This window comes from Schistocerca nitens, chromosome 7 (assembly GCF_023898315.1).
Source record: "Schistocerca nitens isolate TAMUIC-IGC-003100 chromosome 7, iqSchNite1.1, whole genome shotgun sequence".
In the NCBI taxonomy this organism is placed as follows: domain Eukaryota; kingdom Metazoa; phylum Arthropoda; class Insecta; order Orthoptera; family Acrididae; genus Schistocerca; species Schistocerca nitens.
The window spans coordinates 165,390,672-165,409,716 of record NC_064620.1 but is presented as its reverse complement, the minus strand read 5'-3'; the positions used below and the strand labels follow the sequence as shown (position 1 = coordinate 165,409,716).

General features: G+C 40.1%; 1 protein-coding gene across 3 annotated transcripts in view; it reads left to right on the top strand.

The window, feature by feature from the left end:
* Positions 1 to 19,045, top strand: part of LOC126194725 (collagen alpha-1(IX) chain-like) — a 419,736-nt gene that overhangs the window by 240,664 nt on the left and 160,027 nt on the right. For all 3 annotated transcript variants that reach the window (XM_049932976.1, XM_049932975.1, XM_049932977.1), the window contains 2 exons: positions 825 to 1,041; positions 17,332 to 17,505. In XM_049932976.1, the coding sequence (XP_049788933.1) occupies positions 825 to 1,041; positions 17,332 to 17,505 (391 nt within the window). The remainder of the gene's footprint in view (positions 1 to 824; positions 1,042 to 17,331; positions 17,506 to 19,045) is intronic.

The window sequence follows — 19,045 nt, the reverse complement described above, 5'->3', positions numbered from 1 at the left end:
GAAGGAACCGTAACGAAAGTAAAAAAAAAAAAAGCTTGCAGTCATTTTTTAAAAAAATCTGATGAATCGTGCATAAATCGTGTGGACAGAAAAGTGAAATAATTAATTATTAAGCTGCAATATGAAGAATGTAGGATGTTATCGTGTGTTTCATGAACATAACGAATATCTGAATGCAGGAATCATAACCACAACGAAAGTTTTTTAAAAAAAGTGTCTTGTCATTTTTTAATCCGATTAATCGTGCATAAATCATGTGGATAAAAACGTGAAATAGGGAGAAATTAAAGTGTTTCGTATTTTTATAAAAGCCAATGAATTGTACATACACGCTAGCAACACCGGACAAGAGTACAATGAAAGCACACAAATAAATAACAATGCAGTTCAAGACGCACACAACAGTCGATAGGACAACTCGTGAAACTCATGACGTCGCCTGCCTACTCACTATGACGTAGGGCTCTTCTCACCCCTGTTCTCGCAGCCCTGATGCCAAGTTTCACAGAGTCTGTAGGAGCAATGCGACGTAGTGCTGAAGATTTAGTGCCGTATATTTCAGATTACCGGATCGGTGTGACGTTTCACAGCATTCAAAGAAAAATAGCAAATAAATCCTCAAGGTGTAAAAAGTATGGGTGTTCACGTGCTCTTACACAGCAGCCGCTATTGCTACTAGGAACCGACGGAACTGTCAATTAAGAAAACTTTACGACTTTTCTCGCACAATATCTTTTGTACAGAGCTACTGTTGCGTGAAACTGCACTGCTTAATTTATCTTAGGAGCAACAGCGTAGTAGAAGCGAGCGTGTGGATGTTGCAGGGACATCTTCCCGCTGGGTCTGCCGGAGCAGTTCTCGTTCATCAGCACGTTCCGGACGCGGAAACTCACCAAGGGTGCGTGGCACGTGATCCGCATCGCCGACCCGCAGGGCCGGACGCAAATGGCAGTCACGCTGAACCCCCGGCGCGAGGCCATCGAGTTCTCCATCAACGACGCACAGGGCCGCCTGCAGACGCTCGTCTTCAGGAACGCACCGGTAAGCCGCGCTGCCTACCCCACTGCGTCTGCAATAGGACTTCAGATGTATTCACCTCCTTTTTGCCTTGTGCATTTACGTTTCCTTCATCCACATTCTGTTCTAGCTTACATACTTCACTTTTCATTGTCTGCGACACGCAAATTACGGGGGCAAGTCAGTAAGTAAGAGACATTTTTTATCCTCTATGGAACAGCACTGACTCGACAATGACATGCCTTATCCTCAATGTTCTTGTGCGTTAAGGGACGCATACACGAGTGACCGATAGCTGCGACCCGTTGCATGTAGTATCGCCCCGACGCCGCCACACATGAGCAATTTGCCATGTAATTTCAGTAATTGTTACGTAGAGTTGTGTTTGTGTATGTCTGTGTGTGTGTGTGTGTGTGAGAGAGAGAGAGAGAGAGAGAGAGAGAGAGAGAGAGAATTCCTAAGGGACCAAACTGCTGAGGTCATCGGTCCCTAGACTTAAACACTACATAAACTAACTTATGCTAAGATCAACTACACACACCCGTGCCCGAGGGAGAACTCGAACCCCCGGCGGGAGGGGCCGCGCAATCCGTGGCATGGCGCCTCAAACCTCGCGACACGTAAAGTTGTAAAACTACCGTAGGCTTCCGCAGACTACCATAAGTAAAAGTAAACTACGATAGTTTTCTTAGTAGCTTTGGTCAGTTAACGTCGTACCTGCGATACATGTACGTTGGGTGTGTTGCATACTAATGGGCGTTACCTCATAACGATCGCTTTATTTACATACGCGCTCGGTGTCTTACTATAAGGGGCGTTCAAAAGCAAACGAGCCGGAGGCATAATTACAAAAAAAAAAAAAAAAAAAAAAAAAGGTTCAAATGGCTCTGAACACTCTGGGACTCAACTTCTGAGGTCATCAGTCCCCTAGAACTTAGAACCACTTAAACCTAACTAACCTAAGGACATCACACACATCCATGCCCGAGGCAGGATTCGAACCTGCGACCTTAGCGGTCGCACGGTTCCAGACTGTAGCGCCTAGAACCGCTCGGCCACCCCGGCCGGCATAATCACAGAAACCAGTACCTGTATGTTAGAAGTATTGACCCTGGCTGTTGATACACTTGTCCCACTGTGAATAGCTGTCTTATAAAAGTCCCAGGGCTGCGATGTTAACCAGTTCCGTACGAACAGCTGGACGTCGTCGTCCGAGATGAATCGTTTTCCCCTCAGTGCCTTTTAAGGGGACCAAATGAGGCGTAGTCACAGGGAGACACGTCCGGACTGTATGGAGGGTGGCCGAGAACCTCCCATTTGAATTTCTGCAGGAGTGCCGCTACTGTCTTGGCCGTATGAGGCTTTGCATTGTCGTGGAGCAGAATGACCCTACGTGTGAGATTGCCTCGTTGTTTTGATTTGATCGCTTGGCGAAGGGTGGCCAAGGTTTGTGAGTAACGCTGGGCATTCACTGTTGTCCCCTGATTCTGGAAGTGAATCAGAAGGGGACCAATTTGGTCAAAGAAGAACGTCAGCATAACCTTTCCTGCACTTCCTCGGATGACGATGTCTAGCTGTACGTGCGGAACTGGTTACATTCCAGCTCCGGGAATTTTATGAGACAGCCATTCACCGCCTTGTCTCACAGTGTGACAAGTGTCTCAACAGCCAGGGTCAATACTTCTAACGTACAGGTACTGCTTTCTGTAATTATACCTCCGGCTCCTTTCTCTTTGAACGCCCCTTATAGATTCCCCAAAAGACCGCAAGCAGTGAACTATCTAGAAACTGAATGTGAGGATATATGAGGGCCAGGTAACCTACGGGTCATTCTATATATTTATCCTCTTGTCTATTATTAAGAATAAACAGTAATTACCGTAAAACTAAAATTATATATAATGCCATTTTATTGAGTACAAAATAACAACAATAATTACATATTTTTCATGTTTTGGCATCTACGTTGTGCATGTATGAAAAGTAATTGCTTTGGTTACCTACTTAATGCAACCAACTAATTTTTATTACTTATAAAATGCGATTTATATTTTGTGAGGATATAAAATAGATAATGGACTAACACTGAATGGTGTGTGGGTCTAATTAAGTGCGAAACGAATAAAAAAACAAAGGGACATCGTCAGCTCCCATTTCCTGTCTTACACATTCATTTATGTTTCTTTCCCTGTCATTACTGCCGGTAATCCTACCATTTACTACGTCAGGTGTGTAGTGTACCAAAACTACGGAACCATAGTTTCAGTAGAGCGCAACACTAGTATTACCGAACAGCGCTACGTCGAAAAGTTCCGCTATGGAAAAGGATCTGCAATTTTTAGCAGCAGTTGTAGTTGATCTCTGTATTCCACTAAAACTTGCAAAAAATAAACTTCAAAAAACAAGAATCATAAATTATTAAACTTTTCCTGCAACGCTTTTCTTGGGAACTATAGTTTATTTCACAGAATCAGAATACATTACACTTCTCACTGACGCCAAGTGGGTTGTCTACATCTTTCTCGCGCTAATACCTTTCGTTTTTCGTATGCTAGTCCTCAGTTTCTTTTTTATTCATTGGTCTTACAGTTTCACTTCAAGTAGTTACAGTACATTATTTGCTTCGTAATTCTGGTGTGTCTATAGAAATGTTGTTTAGAGCAGCACTGCTAAATACTGTAACTCCTGTTATATATTGTAGGACGGAGAGTTGGATTACAAAACGAAAAGGGACTTGAGTATAGCTGTATAATGGAGTTGCTCTCAGCATTTAAATTAAAACGTCCTCTAATGTTATGGTACCAGTACGTCATTCCGTTCAGAAGTGAAATACTTTTACAATACAGTGTAATTGTTTCACACAGTAAATAACTCATAATCATCATATGGAGTCCAATGTACCGTGAACGTTACTATGAATTTCCCATCAATTTTACTTTTGCCGAACAGGATTCAAAAAGCTAAACATTGCAAAATTGGAGGGCGTATTTTGTATGTCTTCTTAATACAGTATAAATGGCAGTTACGGTCACCACTTCTCAGAATAGTTCGTGCTTCCTGAATATCGATTAATTCTAACTTACAGATCTTATTCAACGTGGGCAAAGCGGAATGAAACAAAACTGCACGATCACGTTTAATAACAAGAGAAACGAATCGCAGCCATATTGCCACACTTTGTTGCTAACCAGCCAGACACCCATACTGCATACGCGAATCGCATGCCATCAATTAGATTGCCCGGGGACGATCATACGAGAAGCGTTCAGGGACCAATCGCTGCAATTTGCCCACACACGAGTGATCTACAAAGTGATCGATCACCCATGCGACAGATCGCTGCTCTTCCGAGTATCTGTTGTTTTACACGAATGGCCGCTGGAAATCAGCTATTACAGTTTCCGATTTGGTCAGTACAATGACTGTTTCTCTTCAGTTAAATATCGGAGGTAGACAACTTCATGCTCAGCCAAATATTTCACTTTACCTTCATGGCATAAAATGTTACTCAATCCAGATTTTCCGACAATTTTTAAAAACAAGACGTAATCTGACAATTCAAGCACGTGCAAAAACGGTTGTGCGTTTACATGGGAGTAAAAATCGGTTGTGGAAGAGAAAATCCGGCAGTAAGAACCGCATTTCGTGAATCGATATTGGAGCCTGTACGTGAGCAACCAGTAGCAGTATTGGGAAATTAGTGTAGGATTCTGGTTTAGCTCCCACTAGGGCGATCGACGTTTAATCAAGATTTTAAGGTAGATTTAGTTGCAATAAATTTCAGCTGCTCAACTACATCGCATTTTCTCGGAATGAATTACAATGGAGATATAAATATAAAAAAATCTGGCACACTTTTACTCTATTATGTCATACAATATCATATAAGGTACCTCCAGAGACAGAAAAAGTTTTTAGGGTGCAAAGGCGCATAATTAGACTCATTTGTGGTGTAAATTCAAAACAGCGTGACAAAACCTATTCAAAGAATAGGATAGACTAACTATTGCGTCTCAGTATATTTATTCTTTAATGGAGTTTGTTGTAAGTAATACGTCTCTTTCTCCAATACAAAGCTCAGTTCACAAGACCTATACCAGGAATAAAAACAATCTACATAAATACTTGAAATCACTTACCTCGGTCCAGAAAGTGGTCCAATATTCAAAAACTATAAGTTATCAGCCGCCAATAAGAGCTTAGTTTCAGCAAAGGACCAGTTTAACAGGGTTTGAAAGACTTTTTGATCGCCATTTCCTTCTACTGCATTAACAAAAACTGTTAGATCAGTTAGGTAAAAATGTTCATTAGATTTCTTTCTTCTGCAATATTTGATTGCAATAGTCAAGTAATTAGGTACTATTGTGTAGAATCACTACAGAAAAATACTTCAATGACAGAAAAATTCGCAACACAAGAAAATAATTAATATAGAGTAATGAAATTTGGGGAATACATTTGTTTAGGTAACATATTTAAGTGATTAATATTACAAGATCACAGCTAAGTGTGAAATAAGCCATTGCAAATGTGAAGAGCTGGTAATCACCAGAATGTTGAATGCAAGCATGCAAACATGCATTGTGTTGTATAGGTGCCCGATGTCGGTTTTAGAAAAGGAGTTTGTGCCTGCTGCACTTGGTCGTACACTAGTAATAGTTTATTTGTCGCTTTAAAGGCATTCTTGAATGACGTCAGCTCACGGCGTCCAATCTCAAAGATAACTAAGGCTCACGACCGTTACAGCGTGTATTTGAAGCAAATATAATTTGCTTCCTCATAGTGGTGCTACTAGCGCCGCTCTGGTATCATTTTTCGGATGCACAAACATGCCTGCCAGCTTTTGTTCATGTTGCACAACTCCTTCTCGGCGTTGCGATTTGTTGCCATCAGTGTATATGTCGACTACAGTATCGATTATTGTACGGAAACTTTTCGAGACCTGCCGGTCAGCTATCAATAGCATCCAACGGAATTAATATTTACAACAGTATTCACTAACAAAATACGTGGGAGAAACAGCCAGCCGGCTGGAGTGGCCGAGCGGTTCTAGGCGCTTCAGTCTGGAACCGCGTGACCGCTACGGTCGCAGGTTCGAATCCTGCCTCGGGCATGGATGTGTGTGATGTCCTTAGGTTAGTTAGGCTTAAGTAGTTCTAAGTTCTAGGGGACTGATGACCTCATATGTTAAGTCCCATAGTGCTTAGAGCCATTTGAACTATTTTACATGGGACTCCCAAGATCGGATATCGCAAACCGATTTCCCTATACTGCTTATGGGTGGTCATGTAAATACTTCAAACTCGACTCTGGAAATCCGCTTCTGGTTTCCGGTTTTCCAATTGCAATCGATTTTCGCTCCCATGTCAACGCAACCGGTTTTAAAACGTGCATCATGTTTCGCCTTGTTTTGAAAAATTTTCAGCTAATATGAACGTAGTGGCCTTTTGCACAGTGAAGGGAAGCAGAAATATTAGGCTGAAGCTCTTTACACCTCGTCTAATTAAAGAAAAATAGTGATTGTGCTGACTGAATTATAGAACTGGAACAGCTTTCCAGGCGCCATATCTAACTGGGCTACTAAATCCTCTTCAGACCTTAACATGTAAACACGACAGCGAAAAACAGTTTCCGAAACCCGGTTTTCGTCTTTCGGAATGTGTGTCAAAAATGGTTCAAATGGGTCTGAGCACTATGCGAGACTTAACTTCTGAGGTCATCAGTCGCCTAGAACTTAGAACTAATTAAACCTAACTAACCTAAGGACATCACACACACCCATGCCCGAGGCAGGATTCGAACCTGCGACCGTAGCGGTCACGCGGTGCCAGACTGAAGCGCCTAGAACCGTATGGCCACAACGGCCGGCGAATGTGTGTCGCACCACACACTAACATAACAGTCGCTACAGTCACTACTGTAAAAGTTGTTCCCGTTTGACAGCTGGATCGACACTAGCGCACGACCCGGCGAGAAAGGAGAAATTCAATGCGTAGTAAGCATAGTGTTTGTTTTGTGTCCCTTTCCTATGTGATTTACGAAATTATTTTTTTGCCTCCAAGAGTTTGTGTAATATCAGAAGACTCAGATGTTTCTAAAAATGATTCTAAAATGAGCGCAAGTAGGGATAAAACTCATGAATCCAGTGGCAAGTTACAATAAATTCGTGAAGAAACTCTTGTGATATTGGATAGAATTGCATCTTACCACGTTGATATCAACGGAATATAAACAAACAGATTGACGCATAAGAAGCACAGACTTGTACCTCTACATGCAAAAGGGATCGACGCCCCCTTTGTCGTTGCATAGGCCTACTGTGTTTTAGACATTGTCGCCTGTTGCCACAAGTACGACTTTCATCTTTATATTATTCTACGTGGGACGAGCAACTGCCAAATAGTGGGTGAAATATACTGTGATTGTAAACTCCAAGTACTCAAAGCCAATAACACTGTCAGAAGTGCTGTCTTATGTTAAATTTGCCATTACAGACTTTTCATCCAATGACGTATCAGTATCAGAGAAATGTTGTACCTTCTGCTTTAAAAGGTTGAACAAATTGTCACTTACCCCACATTTTGTCTGTATGCCTTCCACAACCTCTGTAATGTGCACACTGATGGAAGCATAAAACATCCTGACAAAACCTGTATGCCTCGGTGCTATAATATAATAAATTAAGAGCAAACAGCTTATTTTCGTCTTTACATCTTGCAGCACGTTTCTCCTTCAGTGGCATTCTAATCTGACTTAACAACAAGTCAAGGGCATTTTTTTATTGGGATCCTATAGTCTTCAAAATTTGTTTGTCCTTCTTCACATGATCCTTCTGATAAAGTTTCTGTTGCTGTCTGTACTTAAAATCATAGACACTTTCCTTGTCCCACACAGTTTTGCACGAAGTCTAGCGATCTGCACATTCTGATACTCCACACGCTTTTTCTAAACACGAATAACTGCACTTAATTTTACCACTTCCTCGTCAAAGCAGGTCGGTGTTGACGATTCAGACGAATCTTGCACTGATATATGGAGAGTTGAACTGGCTGCTTCTATGCCATAGGAGTGTTTTACAGCTTTAGATGGATTGTGGAACCTTCGTGGCAGTCTGCTATTCATCGCCAATTGATGTAGCGTATTTGGAATGTCAAATAATGTGGTTAACTGCATCCAAACGAGTTTATTTTTGTCTGCATTCATGAACTCTTTTTGTTCGACGTGTAGCGGACAAAACTTATTATTATAAAGGTAAACATGGCCTTTTTTCATAAGATCTCGTCTGTTATTCACTAGCCATTTTCTACTCCTAAAACGAAACGTTAGTCATCAATATACATGTAATTTGCAAGCGAATCCTGACGGTGCAGTTTAGTAACGTGATGGTTATACTTCTCAGGGTTCGTAAAAAAGAGAGAGAGAGAGACAGATGTGGTCTCTTCTTCTTGTTGTAGCTGCAATTTATTGCACTACGCTACGCTCGCATTTGTAAAAACCAATCTATAAACCAAAATAAACAGCTACTACTCGCTTTCACTTTCACGATCGAGCCAAACTCAACAGTTTAACTTACTGGCCGCTTGGCGCGCTGCTGACGCAGTAAACAAAATCGAGGCGAAGTGTCGCGACTGTTGTGTTAGACTGTGGTCGCACGTAATTGTAGTGGAAGTGACAGAAGCCTATCGCAAAAACGTGGCAAGAGTGCTCTCTGTTCACACAGCTGCCGCGGTACTGAACTCACTCCTGTTCGACAATGGAATGCTTACTGCTGTTCCGCTACGGTATTGTACGATCTCAAAAGTCGGCGAGTGGTTGCAGAAGCAGTGCTACTTCACTGAGGGCTTCAGATTCTTGCCATCTTTTCCCAGAGAACTGCAGCCAGGCGCGACGATATAGGAAGCAAACAAAAAACATGATTTGGGTACAGTATGTAATTTACTTGCCCCTTAAGTCAGCACCTCTGCTGCTCACAAATTTCGGTTTTCACTATCTGCTGACAAATTAAGCTTTCCGAAGTATCGGCAAGCATTCTCTAGCTATACTCTCTGTCATGGTTATCGGCTGCATGTAGTGCCTAGGATCACTGTAAGTAGGACTCACGTATAAGATTGTTCCATTTTTGTTATTCTAGCGTGAATGAAACTCCGACATGCACCAACGCATCAAAACCCTTAATTTTCTTTGCTAATCTCGGTGCTAAGCATTTAACCCTCGTAGTTCCTGTGTCAAATCTCACTGGACAGTCGGTTTCCCTGTGTTTGTCATGTGTCGCTCGAACGGGCGCATTTGAGCGATGACAAAAAATATGCAAAATTGGCTTTTCTGCTGCCGGCTCAGGGTCGCCCCAATACTGCTGTGTATAGTAACCGTTGATCAGACATCGGTCCATCACCAGGAATCACAGACTAAGCAGGAGAGCATTGTATGGAAACATCCATCTTCTCATAAAGCAAAATTTCAAAAGCGAAGCTTGAGTAGGAAAGTTGAAGACAGTATTTTGGGATATGAAAAGTCACGGCTGATTTATTACACTTCTAAACGCCAGACAGTGATGAGTGACAGATACTCAGAGCTCTTGCGAGATCTGACACCCAACATCGAAACGGAGAAGGAAGATTCAATAGATGCAATTTTGCTACATGATAATGACCTCCCTCATCCAGCTGAGAAAACAATCCAGTGCATTCAAAATCTTGATTTTGAAGTTGCTACAGCTACCATCGTACTTCCCTGGTCTAGCTCCAAGTGATTTTCACCTTTTTAGTCTGGCGGGTGAAAGTTTTTTGAGATGACAAGGTTTTGGAAGCAGTGCAAGCGTGGGTACACATAATGCCACTAGGCTTCTTCAAGGACGGAATTAGGAATGGTGTCAAGATTTGAAGCAATGGCATAGATGCCGAGGGTGAGTTTGTAGAGGAAGTATGTTACTTTGCTAAAAATAACTTTCATTGAAAAAACTGCCTTTATTGTTTAGGATGCCGTACTTTAGTTGATAAAAATGGAACACTTATAGAAGGATTAGATTAGATTAGTATTTGTTCCATAGATCATGAATACGACACTTCGTAATGATGTGGAACGTGTCAGGTTAATAAAAGGTGTCTATACAAGATATTACATTAGACAAAATATTACATGACACTCATTTTTTTTTTTCGACAAAGTGCTGGTGTTCGGCCGTAAGTAAATAAGTCTTCGGCGAAAAGCTATTAATAACATGGCGATTTTCTTATTATTTATTTTATTATTTTAAAAATTGTTCTTTGTTCTTAATTATGATTTAAAATTGAATTAATAGCTCATTTTTTTAGGATTCTATTAACTACCAAAATAAACACGGTGCTACGTCTAAGTACCAATGTTCTCAAATTATTCTGTCAGAGGAAAAATTTGGAGTCCCCTGCCTTGTAGGATAACTGTTAACCGTTTGTTTGTCTGTCCGACTGTTAAAAACCCTTTTTCTCAGAAACAGGTAGACATATTGAGCTGTCTCTAGCCATCCTGATTTAGGTTTTCCGTGATTTCCCTAAATCGCTTCAGGCAAATGCCGGAATGGTTCCTTTGAAAGGGCACGGCCGATTTCCTTCCCAATCCTTCCCTAACCCGAGCATGAGCTCCGTCTCTAATGACCTCGTTGTCGACGGGACGTTAAACACTAACCACCACCACCACTATATTGAGCTGAAATTTACGTCATGGTCTGCGATCAATTGGCGGTGTAAAAAACTGAAGTTCGTAAGTCATTGCAGTCGAAAAATACCACTATTTATGTCACTTATCTTGATACTAGCAAACTCACTTGTAGAAACCTGGAATCATAAAATTTGGTAAGAAACAAGGTGTCACAGCAAAAGCAAAGGGAAAAAATTCGAGGATTGTTATTTTTTAATTATATCACGTGAGAAAATTTGTTTGTTTGTTATTGTTATTTTTATTTGTCCATCCGTCTGTTAAGAGAACGTGTAGACGTATCAAGTTGAAATTTATGTCAATAGCAAGATCTATGGTCCGTTGGTGGTGTAAAAGAAGTTAAGCTTCTAGGTCAGTGCTGTCAAAAGATACGGCCATGTGTGTTACAAATTTTGATGCTCGCAGATTCCCTCATTAAAACCTGTAGTGAGCTCCCTCTTGACATAGAATCATGAAATTTGGCAAAAATCAAAGTTTCACAGTACAAGTAAGGGAGAAATCAGAAGACTGCTAATTTTTAGTTGCATCGCGTGTTTCTTTTGTCATTTATTATCCGATTTCAAAATTGAAATTGAGACATTCTCGAAAGTCTTGGCTTCCCCGGGATAAATATTTTTCCAGTATCAGTCGAGATGTTCGATTCCCAGGATCGATGAACTGTCGACATGCTTAAATAAGCTTGCAGGGAACCTCCAGAAACCGAGTGCTGCTCGTACCTGGCCAGCTTTTACCTACACAGGCATTTTTTTATGCCATCTCGATAGCAAGGCGACAGTCACGTGAGTGCAGTTGTTGGCCATTTCCCTGCATGTGAAGTATTCTGTCATCCGCTCTTTAACCTAGAAAGTTCTGTCACTTCCACATTAAGGTTCTGCAGCTGGAAGTTGGTAATTGATCCCCAGAGCTGAGTTCTTCCGTGGGTGAGAAGCTCATTGCAACTAGGACTTAATAGTGTATGCTGTTTCTCACATCTACTGATAAATTACGGCGAAAGGGTAGCTGGCGCAGTGGACTCGCATTTGGGAGGTCGACACTCAAGGCAAATGCCGGGATGTTTCTTTCGAAAGGTCACGGCCGATTTCCTTCCCCATCCTAGACACAATCCGAGCTTTTGCTCCATCTCTAATGACGTCGATGGCGATGAAACGGTAAACTCAATCTTCCTTCCATTTACTAAGGGAGATGTACATAGTTATACTGGGTATCACAGATAAAAGTAGCCTGTGTAAGTATAAAGGAAATCCAGTGAAATTACACAAACGAAGATCTGAAATAGACTTACCATTTATTTACAGTGAAAAATACATTTATATAAGGTGTTGAAAGTGATCCCCTGCAGCACCAGAACACAGCTGCGCACGTCTAAGGATATTCTGATATACCTGGTGTAAGGTTCGGATATTGATGGTGGCAGCTTCACGGCTAATGTTGTCTTTCATTTGCTGTACTGCGTGCGAATTTGATTCATAGACTCGCTATTCAAGCGTCCCCCCCGGGTAAAAATCGCATGTTAGATCCAGCTAACATGGTGGCCATAAATGTTTGCTGGCAGTTCGTTCCTCAGTGAAGACATCATGCACTAGTTCCATGGATACCTTAGACGTGTGGCCTGTCGCCTCATCTTGCTGGAAGAAGCAGTTTGGCCTTTCATATTTAATGAGATGAGCACAAAAATTTCCTTATATGGGCTGTGTTGAGGTAGTGTAAAAAATTGTCGATCCAATTATGTGCATTCGTGTTACACCACACCAAACACCGATTTTTTCATCATGGAGTGGTTGCTATTCCTTCTGCATCTGTTGATGACTCTCCATCCAATCCAATGCGATGTGTTCTTACTCTCAAGAGTATTCCCTAAATTCCTGTAGGCATATGCCCGTATGGTTCCTCTGAAGAGACATGGCCAACTTCCTTCCCCATGCGTCAGAAAATCCAAGCTTGTGTTCCACCTCCAAATGAACTCGTTTTCATACTGCTCTCATTAGTCCCCGAGTCAAGGGATCACTTTCAACACCTTATATAAATGTATTTTTCACTGTAAATAAATGGTAAGTCTATTTCAGATCTTCGTTTGTGTAATTTCACACATCAGTGCCTGGACACTAAGTTTTGTACCACTAACAGCCTTTACATGAAACCAGAATGATATGTTGATAATATTCTGCTGCAGTAGTTTTTGAAGGCTTCATGCATTACCCTCCTGACAACCATACATGCTTCATTTATCTCTTCTCTAGTCCTAAGCTTTGTTTTAAACCTATTATGCATATCCATAGAACTCTCCTTACAGTGACCCCTCCAATCATGAATTGTTCTACTAGGTGCTCGGTCAACTTCTTTTAAACTCAAACCATAGTTCAATTACATGCTCATGTCCAGAGTTAAATATTTGAATTTGCTCATTGAGATATGACAGCACCACCTCTTTATCTAGTTTTCTGACCATATAAATCTTTCTACTTGTTTTAGTTGCCTTTTTGTCTTCATTGTTGCCACAACTGTCTCGTGATCGCTGATGCCAATTACGAAGTAGAAATCTTCAAAGCAGTAAGGTCTATTTCTTACCATTAGATTCAATATATTTCCATCATGAGTGAGTTTCTGAACTATATGTTCTAGGTACTTTTCAGAGAAGGCACTTAGTAATGTTAGTCAGGATGTCCTGTCATACCCACCACTAACAAAACTGCAACCATCCCAACTGATTGTTGCTTGATTGAAGTCTCCTCCAATGATTAAATTTCATATAATATAGATACATTTAAGATTAAAGTGTGGCCGGGGTGCTTACATACTAGCAAAAAGGTTTTCTGTCAAGTTTTTAGTTCCCTTTGAGAGTTGTTCTGGTCTTATTCTCATCTCTGATACTGAATCTTGCCCAGACAACTTGCATGCATCTTCAGTTTCTGTCTATGTGGATTTGAATTTCTTGTCTGCTGTGACAAACACACCACCTTCATTTCCCATTATCCTATCCTTTCAGTAATCGTTTAATCGTTCTCAGCTTTAGATGATGAACCTGGGAAATTATTATGAGGCGGAATCAAATGAAACCTTGAAAGTGTAATTAAAAATCTACATTTTGTGTCATTGTACTGTAAATTGGCCGTACTATTAGCAATGATATAAGGAATGCCCTACAGGCAGCAGCATACGACAGAAAAGTGAAACACAGCCACAATACTGGTTCAAAATAGCTACCCCACTTTCGACATGCACCAAGGAAGAACAGCAGGTACCGTATGTTTTCTGAGCAGTGAATATACAAAACCTACTGAGATTGATCAGCAAATGAAGGTCAAGTACGGCATGCAAATGTATTACTGCAGCAAGTGTATGAGTGGTCTAGAAGGTTTGGAAATGGTGTGATTTCTGTGACACACACCCATTGCCCATTTCAGGCACACGGTGCTGTAACACCATAGTCTGCTGAGGTTGAAGCCATTGTGCTGGAAAATCGCAGATGAAATAGCTGAAAATCTGCACATTAGTCATGACTCAGCACATCAATCATTCACAAAGTGCTTAAGTTTTGCAAATTGCCTGTAAGATGGGTGCCACAGGAGCTTACTGCAAAACTGAAAGAGTGATCCGTTGATATCTATGAAGAACTTTTGTGACACTTTGAAGCAGAAGGTGATCGATTCTTTGTGAGAATCGTTACAGGACATGAAACCTGGATACACTACCACCAATGTGAAACAAAGAGAGCAAGCAGGGAAGAGCCCCATTCCTCAACGCCAAAACCCAAGAAGTTCTGCATGCAACCATCTGTAGGAAAGGTTTTGCTGATGCTATTTTTGGTTATACATGGTGTTGGATTGGACCACTACACGACTAGGGGAAACACCATCACCAGTGCACCATATTTCAATATGTTAAAAGACCAGCTCCAGCCTGCAATAAGATCAAAGCGACATGGACTTCGGACTGCGGGTGTCATTTTTCAACATGACAATGCTCAATCTCATAGTGCCAGTGCAATACTTGCAACTATCAATGACCTGCACTTTGATACGGTGCCACATCTGCCATACTCACCAGATCTCACTATGAGTCATTACCACAAGTTTGGGCAATGCAAAGAGGTGATGGGAGGAAAGAAATTTCATTCCAGTGATGTGCAGCAGGTTACGCATGAGTGGCTGTGCACAGAACCAAAAGAATATATTTTTTCCCTGAGGTATCCATGCACTTCCTACATGCTGGAGGAAGTGTACTGGATGACAGAAAGATCATGTCACACACTTGTGTCCAACTTTTGTTCAGTTAAAAAAAAAAAAAATTTGAATATTAAGGTTTTCATTTGACTTCCCTTTGTACAGCTCCCTACATACTTCTCCCACAGGATTGGTGAAGACAAGGTTGGACTAATTGTAATGCGTGCTGAGGCATTTCAGTGGTTTTGCTTTCCACCCTAAATACATAAATGAAACAGGAGAAAGCCCTGATAACTGGAACAATGTGAAGTACCCTGTGCCATACACATCACATTGGTTCAGGGTGTATGGATGTGGATGTAAATGGTTCCTCTGAAGAGGACACAGCTTATTTCCCTCCTTACCCTTTAACCCTATTCTGAACTTGTACTCTTTTGCTTATCGTCCAGAGTGTAAAGGACTGCTGATTTATGAAAGAAACAAGGATGATATGATTTACCTGTAACACAACTATGTAAAACTAAGACCTCCCATCTACTAGTAGATTTATCCATAGATGTGGGAAACAGCAGACACAACAAGTCCATGCTGTAACAAGCTTCTCACCACAGGAAGAATTCGGTTCTGGACATCAACTAGCATCTTCCATCTGCAGAGCCTTACTGTGGAAATGACAGAGGTTTCTAAAGACCAGATGAATGAGGGACATACTGTGTAAGTCAGCCTCAAAACTATTTCATCTGCAAGGCTGTAGACAACATTTGCATTCAGTTGGCTGTCAGGCTTGCTATCAATAAGGGATAAAAATCTCACTGCTATCAATTTTGGGTTTTAACCAGCTTTCTGTACATAGTATTATGTGAGCTCTACCCAGGAATTTTCTTTAAGTGATTTAAGGAAACCATGAATTCTGGAAGTTAGAAGAAAGATTTGAACTATAGTTTTTCAAGATGTGTGCCCTCTACCTTAGCACCCAGTTTTCTATTAAATTCTCTCACTCCTTATGTCAGTGAAGTTCAGTAATGAATTGCACTAAAAATGATGAGATGCACAAGGACAGGTTTCTGCACCTGCCTGTGATACATTAGCAGCAGATCAACAAAGGGTCAAAACAGGAGCCACAAAAACAACAGAGGGAACACCTATGAGGCTTATCTTTCACATATGTATGTCGTACAGGAATTTCCATTAAGAACTGTATTGAGAAGATACCAACACTTTGCAATGCAATGGGCAGAGAGTATGTGCTTGCAGAAATGAGAAATGCCACAGACTACTTGGCTATCGGTAACCCAAAAGATTTTTTGGCAAAGATGAGATATTATTGCATTATTTATGTACTCCATGTAATCAGTTAGGTGTTACTATTCCTTTCTCTCTTCATACTTCTTTCCCTCAACCCCCTGTCTCTTGAACCTTCCTTCCTCCCCCCCCCCCCCCCCCTCTCTCTCTCTTTCATGCTGGCGACTCTGTGACCTGTCATTCCTGTTTAACTTTATCTGAACAATTCCCCTTCCTTCCTCCCTACAAAAGGAACTAATAATTATGAAGACTATGATAATATTCTGTACTCTTACGTGTGTGTATCATAAGTACAAAAATAAGGACTCTCAAATGTAGGCCTAAATACTTGCCAGTAATCCCGTCTCATAATTTTATAGTTTGCTCTGGTAATTTTCCTTTTTATACAACTATATGTGTGTATGATATTCACTGGTATCAGATGCTGTGTTAAAAGTGGCCTGTTTGAAATATCGTGCTTTGTTTCAAAGCCATGAAACTATTGTTTAGATAGAACACCTCTTTGTCATTTAACCTACTGTACTTATTATGGTACATGTGTTTACTAAATGTATCTTGTCCCTGTTGTTCTTTAGTTAGTGGTCTGATCATTGTTTTGCATTTATTTATTTCTTTGCACATCTGTTAATTTTTTGCACATTCATGTTTACATATTCTATGTTTATTTACTCCTTGTCACCACATTGCAACTGAAAAAAATATCATTGTACTTCTGGCTTTTCACTCTGATTTTTGTGTTTGTACATTAGTTATGAAATTTCCACTTACATTTTATGCAGTTGAATAGCTTGTAGCTATCTTGTTGTGGAAACATTGATTACTCCGTAGGATTTCATTCATTGTGTCTGTGCTACTAGATTCTACAGAAATGATAGTGGTCATTGTGCGCAAGTGTTCTTTTTAACTTGAAACTAGAAGTCTTGGTTTAATTGAATCTTACATTTCTTACCAATTTCTTTTTTATTTTTTGTCTTTGATTCTTTAACACTTGGAATTTCACTGTTATAAAGTTTCATGTAATTAGAATGTCATAGGATAGTCATATACTATTGCCTTTGTCAGGATATTATTTGATATTAACTTAGTCTGGTCACCTATACTTAATGATTGCTATGACTTCAGTATTTATTTATTGCAACCTACAGAAATTAATGTTTTCTAGGTTTTTGACAAAAACTGGCACAAAATTCATTTTGGAGTATATCGAAATGAAGTGGTCCTTTATGTTGATTGTGAGGAAACTACAGTCGAGAGGCTACAACCACGTGGCCCAATTGATGTCAATGGACAAATTTCACTTGCGAAGATGGTTTCTGGAAGGCGAGATACAGTACCAGTGAGTTAATCTTGAGAAATAGAAATTTTAAAAAATGTTACTGTGTTTACGTTACTTTTAATATAGACTAGTGTTTAAAACAGCCTTGTGATTATCTACTGTTAACTACTTAGAGTTTAGAAAGCTTAACAACATTTTAAACGCTTTTTGTGTTATAACAAACTTTAGAATAGAAACCAGAGATCGTTTTGTGTCAATAGTTTAGAGAATAACCTCAAACTAAACAAGGTTTATTGGTTTCAAATACTAAATAAATAGTACAAAAGTTTTAACTGTGTGTAAATGTACTACTGTGGTGTAGCACCTCAGGTTCACAAATTACTCATGTTGCAGTGTACAGTTTACTAACGCTACTTTTTGTTTTCTCTCTCTGTTTCTTTTTGCAGACTTCTCAGCTGGTAAGTATATCTAATGTGGAGTCAGGAAATGGTTCTAATAAAATTAACAACTATCCAAAGTGCAAAGTGACTTTTCTAACAAAATCCTTTGTAAATCAGAGTAAAACATTTTGCAATGCAGGCTTTCAGTAGCACTCATTATCTTGCAACAGTTATATTTAGATACTGTTCTGCATTGCAATAGTGCTTCACTATTTCTTAATGTGCTTGACTACCTTGTCACTTTGCAATAATTATATTTGAAAGACAAACTAAGCAGAAAACAGCTTCAAGCAAGACACTTCTTGGCTCGTGAGCAGTCCATGTCTGCTCCCACAGTGGCAGAAATACCTGAAAATGAAGACTGATGTTAGCAGAGAGGTAATAGCTCTTAAACCTGCTTGCATGAAACAGATATACATGACCAACATTTTACACTTAAATTATTGAATTGTACATAGTGCCCTGCTAAGTGTTGGCCACAACAAATAATTTTAAATTTTTTTTCAATTTGTATAAATTAATATTTAAATTTACTAACTTTTCTGTTTCTGTGCTCTTTCCCATTATTTCTGATTCCCTTACTTATTGTTAGTTTATGTTGTAACCGGGCAATGTGTAAATGACTCCATTTTCTGATGTAAAACTGACACACATTGCAATATATGTTTAAAGCAAGACTTAAAGTATCTTCACACATTTTTTTTTTTACAAATTGTCATGATTCGACAAATGAAAATGCTTGCTTCTGTGTCTTTACAATCATAGTTACTTTCCATTACAATATTTTATCCATATCGTCTTTGATCTGACTTGCCATTAGTGAGGTGGACTGCATGCCGCAGTGATATAGATAGCCACTGTACCATAGTTGCAACTGCAGTGGAGGGGCCCTGTGTGTACGGCTGAAAGTGAGGGAAAGCTACAGCCGTAGAACATGTAACTCTACTGTATTGTTAAGTGATATGTTACATATTCTTGAGATTAAACACCCCTATTAGGATCTCTGAGTGGGCCTACTCTGGAGGATGTCATCATCAGGAGAAATAAAAGTTCTGCAGGTTGGAGTGTGGAATGTGAGATCCCTTAATTGGTCACGTAGGTAACAAAGTTTAAAAAGGGAAATGGATAGGTTAAAGTTAGATACAGTGGCAATTAGTGAA